The 6,313-nt window shown below is 36.1% G+C and overlaps 1 protein-coding gene across 1 annotated transcript; it reads left to right on the top strand.

Moving 5' to 3' along the window:
• The first annotated feature begins 4,071 nt into the window (after positions 1-4,071).
• Positions 4,072-5,850, top strand: LOC135148464 (uncharacterized). The gene is made up of 2 exons (XM_064083691.1): positions 4,072-4,498; positions 4,664-5,850. Exons 1-2 carry the CDS (start codon positions 4,072-4,074, stop codon positions 5,848-5,850), a joined length of 1,614 nt encoding a protein of 537 aa, XP_063939761.1.
• Positions 5,851-6,313: the final 463 nt, after the last annotated feature.

Below are 6,313 nucleotides of genomic sequence, written 5' to 3'. Positions count from 1 at the left end.
TTCCTAACAGTATTCCTGAGAAGAATACTGAATGGTCAGCTTTTCTGCGGGAATGACTTTTATCAATCAACTTATTCCTTAGAAAGATGGCCTCTCGCTGTGCTCTGATTGGATGTGAAATTGTGGTGCGCTGCACTGGTTTCTTTAGTAAAGCATATTTGAATGGATGGGTAACGTCAGCAGGATGCGAAGTTGCCTCTAAGGAATGATAGTGAATTTGTCCCAATGCCAAAGACAAAGCCTTCTCATCACCAGTTAGAGCATCCCGCAACACCGATTGCTCAATGTAATGAGCAAGGCTTTCCATAAAAGAGCAGATGATGTTCCATTGTTCTGCTTTTGAGGATGGGTTATGCACATCATTCTGAGATTGGATTTCTTGTTTTAGTCTAGGAGCCCGCAACGAATGGTAATGGATTTGATTAAGTGCCATCCTAACTCCTTCTTGGTCCCCAGCTAGCGCCAATTTCCTGGTGTTGATGTGAATGAGTGCTTCATTTGCTAGTAGGAAGCTTGTAAGGGCGTTGCCTTGGCTATCCTGTTGCCCCGACTCCATACCTGTTATTTTTAAATGTTGCGCTCTGTCCCACCATCCCTCATTTAGTAATTTTCTGTGTATCTCCCATAAAGATTCATCCTCCCCCTTTAACCCCTCTTGAAGTAATTTTGGGTCAATTACTTTGCTCAGATAGTTAATTCGAGCCCAAGCCACTGGGGCTAATCAATAATTGCCCTTTAATCCAAAACAAATTATGACTACCAATTTTATTTCCAGAATTATATAAATTTTTAGAACAATAAATAAATTACATTAAATATTAACGTTTTAATATAAAATACATGCCTAAATATAATTTAATAAAATTTAGCATCACATATATAGAACCGTATCATATGAATACATATCTAACAAAAAATGTTTAGAGAATGAAGTGCATTGCACAAAGTTATAAAGTAGTAAAAAATTAAAGACTAGTAGAAATGAAAAGTAATTACTATTTGACATAATATTTCGAGAGTGTTTGTTTGGGTTTATAAACCTAGCCTGTAGACTTATAAGTCCGAAACAACTTATTCATATCATTTGTGTAATGAACTTATAAGTCTATTCATAACCTGTAAGTCAGAATATAAGAAGTTGAAAACGCTAACTTTTTAGTGACTTGTTTTTATTTTGAAATTTAATTTTACAAATATGTAGAGAATGACTTAAATCATCTATATAAATTATTATTATATTAATAATTTTTATATCAAATAAAGTGTAAACACAAAAAAATTATCCAAACACACATAAAAATAAAAGTTACTCCTCACTTATAATTAACCTCTCATTGATAAGTAATAAACATGTTAGGAATATGTGATGCTTGATGATACAAGGTATTTTATTCTTACTTAGAATAAAATTGCATGTAGCTGATCAATTGGTAGCATGCTAAGACAGTATCAATTGATCAGATTGACCCATCAACGGCTGATGAGGTATTGTAACAAAGCTGGAGTATTTTAGCAGTTGATGTAAAAATAATGTGTACTTTTAGATTAGCAGTTGATCTATCAATGGATGTTTAGATAGGGTGACATAATTGTAAATATGAGAAGTCATGTAATCTATTCAACAGAAGTGAAGATCGATCGGTAATTCAAAGTATCAATGGCTATTTGGAAAGAAGATTATCAACCGCTACATCAACATCATCATTATCTGTTCGCAAAAATCTACACGCAAGCGCACGTGATCACAAGTAATATATTAAGTTCGATCCCACAGAGACTGGTGAATTAAGAATACGCACCTATGCAACAATGTATGAGTAATTTTCACTGCTAAGACAATTAACAAGGATGTGTTCTTTTATACTAACAACTAAATTTACTAATCAAAATCAGAATAGGAAAATACATGGGATTCTAACTTCATTATCGAATTCATCTAGAATTGAAATTACTGATTAACATGTGACTGTTGATCCTAATCAGACAACACGAAAGTAATACATGCCAACTCTCGTTGCACACGTATCATACCAATCAAAATCCACAATTAAGACAGAAATCTCATGGACACCAACAAAGCTCAGACCCTATATCTCTATAGCGGTAGTGTAAGCAGAGAGGTTTAATAACAGGTCGTCTATCGTGATTACACAGGGTGATAAAAATAGTTCAAGTCTATCACAAATTATGCTTCATTCACATAATCCTATGTTTACATGGCATAGTTCTAAATTCAATCATCCACTCTCGCTTCAGAAAGAATTAACAAACAACTTAGAAGTTAGCTACGCTTCTAAGAAGAATAAGCACGGCGCATGCAAAGAAATCAACGTACGTCACAAAATCAAGCAATTAATATTCGTTACTAGACTACATCGATAAATCCATTAGAATCCCATGAAGGCGGTTAGTTCATAATCGAACTAATCGACATCATGGGTTCTAATGAAAACATGATAAATAAAAGACGAGAATTAAGCGGAATAAAAGTGCTTGAATTAATAATAAAGAACACAACGTTACAGAATTGATGTTCACGATCTCGCTCGAAACTGTCACTTCCTCGCGAAGAACGATCCACTACAAAACTGATAATGTGCTTGATTACAAGAGAAAAACTAATAAAACTATATTCCGATATATAACGATACAAGTTAGGCTAGGGTTTTTACACATGAGAAATTAGATACATTGACCAAGTCAACCGGGCCTTGACCGCTTCTAAAATCCATCAGAAAAGCTCCAAAAATCGGCCCGGAACAGCTCTGCTGGGCGCGGCCGCGCTAAACTAGCGCAGGCGCGCTAGTGGGACAGTAGCTAGCGCGGGCGCGCTAAGATCTAGCGCGGGCGCGCTACTGTCTGCCACTGGCAGCCCGTTTCTTCGTTTTTTAGCTCGTTCTCGCGTGCATGCCCTTCCTCGCTCTAGTACCACTTCCGTAGGTGATCACGGTTGCATTTAGCATATGCAACAAGCCCTTCAAACCCCTAAATAGCTCTAGTGGACGAGTGTGTTCTCGTGAGGGTTTGTAGAAGATGTACCCACAAAATCCCAAGTCGTGATGAATCCACAATTCTCTATTCTTGCAATTAATGCACCAAAAACAACCTAAAATGAGAGAAAATCACTTCATCACCTCAACTCGTGACCTGCACAGAAAAACACTAAAAACACATCAAAAGACACTAAACACTTAAGTACAACCAACCAATTTAAGTGGAAATGAAGGCCTATAAGTGTGTATAAATACCACTTATCATTATCCCATAACTCAATGAAGACTATCAACTGCTATTTCAGTGTATCATCAATTGATGATATTAGCAATTGATTATCAGCAATTGACAGCTACAAGTCAGGGAAAAGACAAAGTTCACATGGGTTGATGTGACAGATGCTACACCAGCTTTGGAAGCTAAACCAAAAGGAGTTTAGTCAAATATTGAGAACCTCGAAGCCTACCATTTCTGGCAAAGCAACAAGAATTTCAAGCTGCCAAATGCAGTATCAAGTCCAAGAAATTCTATATTTGTACTAGCTAGAAAGTGAGTAGGAAAATACTTTTACAGACTAGTTTTGTTTGTAGTAGTATATATTCACTTTGTAATTTCACATTTCAAAGTATTCAAACACCAAGAACTGAAGAGCAAAGCATTTAGAGACAGTTAGCAAGAAATTGTAAGCTTCTGCTCTTCATTCTTTTGTAAGCAGCCAAGTATTTTTACTTGGAAGGTTCTTGATATAAAAATCTCTCAGGTGGATCAAACAATCCACCTGAAATTTTTAAGATCCTTGTTCTTTAAATTTCTGTTTTAGCTTTTATATTCTCTTGTAATTTGAATATGATCTGTTGTGCAAAAAGTTATTGAAATTTTTGTAGATTGTATTCAACCCCCCCCTTCTACAATCTAACTTATTGTTTGAATTGTTTGAATAACAATTGGTATCAGAGCTGAGCTTCTAACATACAAGAAGTTTTCAGATCCTAAAGACAATCAACAATGGGAAGAAGAGATGAAGGAGTCAAGATTCCAATGCTGGTCAAAGAACACTACTTTCATTGGAAAGTGAAAATGAGGATGCATCTTCTCACCTTGGATCCTAGCTACATCAACTGTATTGAGAAAGGACCACATGTTCTAGTTAAAATCAACACTGCCCTGAGACTTGATGGAAGTGAAGCTGAAGATGTTGAAGTGCCTAAAAATCCTTCTGAGTTCACTAAGGAAGATGAGAAAGAAGTGCACAAGGATAACAAGGCTATGAACATTCTTTTCAATGGTATTGATGATGACATGTTTGATAGTGTTATCAACTGTCCAACTGCAAAGGAAGTATGGGACACTATTCAAACTTTATGTGAAGGCACTGATCAAGTTAGGGAAAACAAAATGCAGCTGTTTGTTCAACAGTATGAGAGCTTTCACTCTAAATCTGGTGAACCTCTAAATGATTTGTTTAACAGATTTCAAAAACTGTTAAATGGATTAAAGTTGTATGGTAGAATCTACATGGTCAAGGATTCAAATCTCAAATTCTTGAGAGCTTTACCTAGAGATTGGAAACCCATGACTGTTGCTCTAAGACAGGCTCAGAATTTTAATGAATACTCTCTTGACAAATTATATGGTATTCTTAAAACTTATGAGCTTGAAATACAACAAGATGAAGAACTGGAAAAGAACTCCAAGAGGGAGAAAACTGTGGCTCTTGTGGCAGAAAAAGAAGAAGAAAAGGAGAAGGCATTAAAGTCTGTGATTGCTGGAAAGACCTCAAGCAGCTCTGCTTGTGAAGGAAAGAAGGATGATGGAAAGAAGAAAGGAAAAGTCATTGAGGAAGATGAAGAACCTTCAGCTCAAGATGAGCTAGATGATCTTGATGAACATCTAGCATTTCTTTCCAGAAAATTCTCCAAACTCAAATTCAAAAGAAATGTTGTCAACTCTAGACCATTCAACAGAGGAAATCAATCCAAACCATCTGGTATGGTTGATAGATCAAAATTCAAATGCTTCAACTGTGGTCTACCTGGACACTTCTCTAATGAGTGCAGAAGACCTTCTGCTGAAAAGAAAGGATCCTCCTCAGAGAATGTAGATTACAGAAGAAAATACTTTGATCTACTCAAGCAAAGCAAGGAAAAGGCATTCATAACTGAGGATGGTGACTGGGCTGCTGATGAAGGTGATTCTGACATTGAGGAGCATGTCAATCTTGCTTTGATGGCAATTGGAGATGATGCTGATTCTTCCACCACCAGCAATGGACAGGTAAAAACAACCAACACAGCTGATCTCACTAAATCTGAATGTAAACAAATCATTGATGACATGTCTAATGAAATCTATAACCTTAGAGTCTCTCTTAAATCTCTGACAAAAGAAAATGTTAGAATTAAAGGGACTAATGATTTGCTTGCTGAAGAAAATGGAAAGCTTAAAACTGAATTAATCCAAATGGATAAATTCAAAAAGGCTTCTGAGCTTGCCAAAGATGAGTTGTTGGCTGTTCTAAAAAGAGAAGAGATTCTCAAAAAGCAATTGGAAAGGGAACAAGAAATTATTGCTAAATGGAAGGATTCTAGGAATGTTCTTGAGAAAATGTGCTCCACACAAGTTCTTGAGGAAACTTGTAAAAGTGTCTGGAGAAAGAACAAAAAACTGTTAGATGAATCTGATCTCGTAGTGGATAGTGATCATCCATTGATAGATTCTCAATCAATGGATGAAAGCTATCCATCAAAGAATCAAACAGCAGTTGATGAAAACAAACTCAAAAAGTTGGATAAAAAGTATGGGCCCATCAATAAGAACTTTGTGAAGGAATCTGGTAGTTCCAAGAAGATTGAATAAGAAGGAATTGGTCATGGTGAAGAAAGAATGGAAGCTGGAAAAGGGATGAAGAAGAGTTCTAGGAATGGCAAAGTTGGGATCAACAAAAAGAATGATTACACTCCTGACAAATATGCTGTCAGAAAAACCTGTTCCAAATGTGGTAGTGTTAATCATATTGCTGTTAATTGCAAAAATGCTCTATCTGATCATTGCATGCCTAATTCTATGATGAACTCTCACATGTTATACATGCCTATGTTTCCTCCTACTCCCATTCAATATGCTAATATGCCTTTCATGCCTAATCCATACTTTAATGCTTTTAACATGTCTGCTATGCCCAATTATCATGATAACATGAATCATGCTTATGCAAATCAATTTTCTGTGAACTCTACTAATGTTGGTTCCTCTAACTCTGCTGTGATGTCTAAAGTTAAGAAGATTAACTCTGAGGATGAAGTTGTTTCTAAACCTTCTA

This window comes from Daucus carota, chromosome 8 (assembly GCF_001625215.2).
Source record: "Daucus carota subsp. sativus chromosome 8, DH1 v3.0, whole genome shotgun sequence".
NCBI classification, from domain to species: Eukaryota; Viridiplantae; Streptophyta; class Magnoliopsida; order Apiales; family Apiaceae; genus Daucus; species Daucus carota.
The sequence above is the reverse complement of the archived record's forward strand: the minus strand, read 5'-3'. Positions and strand labels throughout refer to the sequence as shown.

Coding starts and splice junctions, on each gene's coding strand:
- LOC135148464 (XM_064083691.1), top strand. CDS start 4,072: ATGAGGATGCATCTTCTCACCTTGGATCCTAGCTACATCAACTGTATT. Junction 4,499..4,663: donor AAATGGATTAAAGTTGTATG/GTAGAATCTACA, acceptor AAATACAACAAG/ATGAAGAACTGGAAAAGAAC.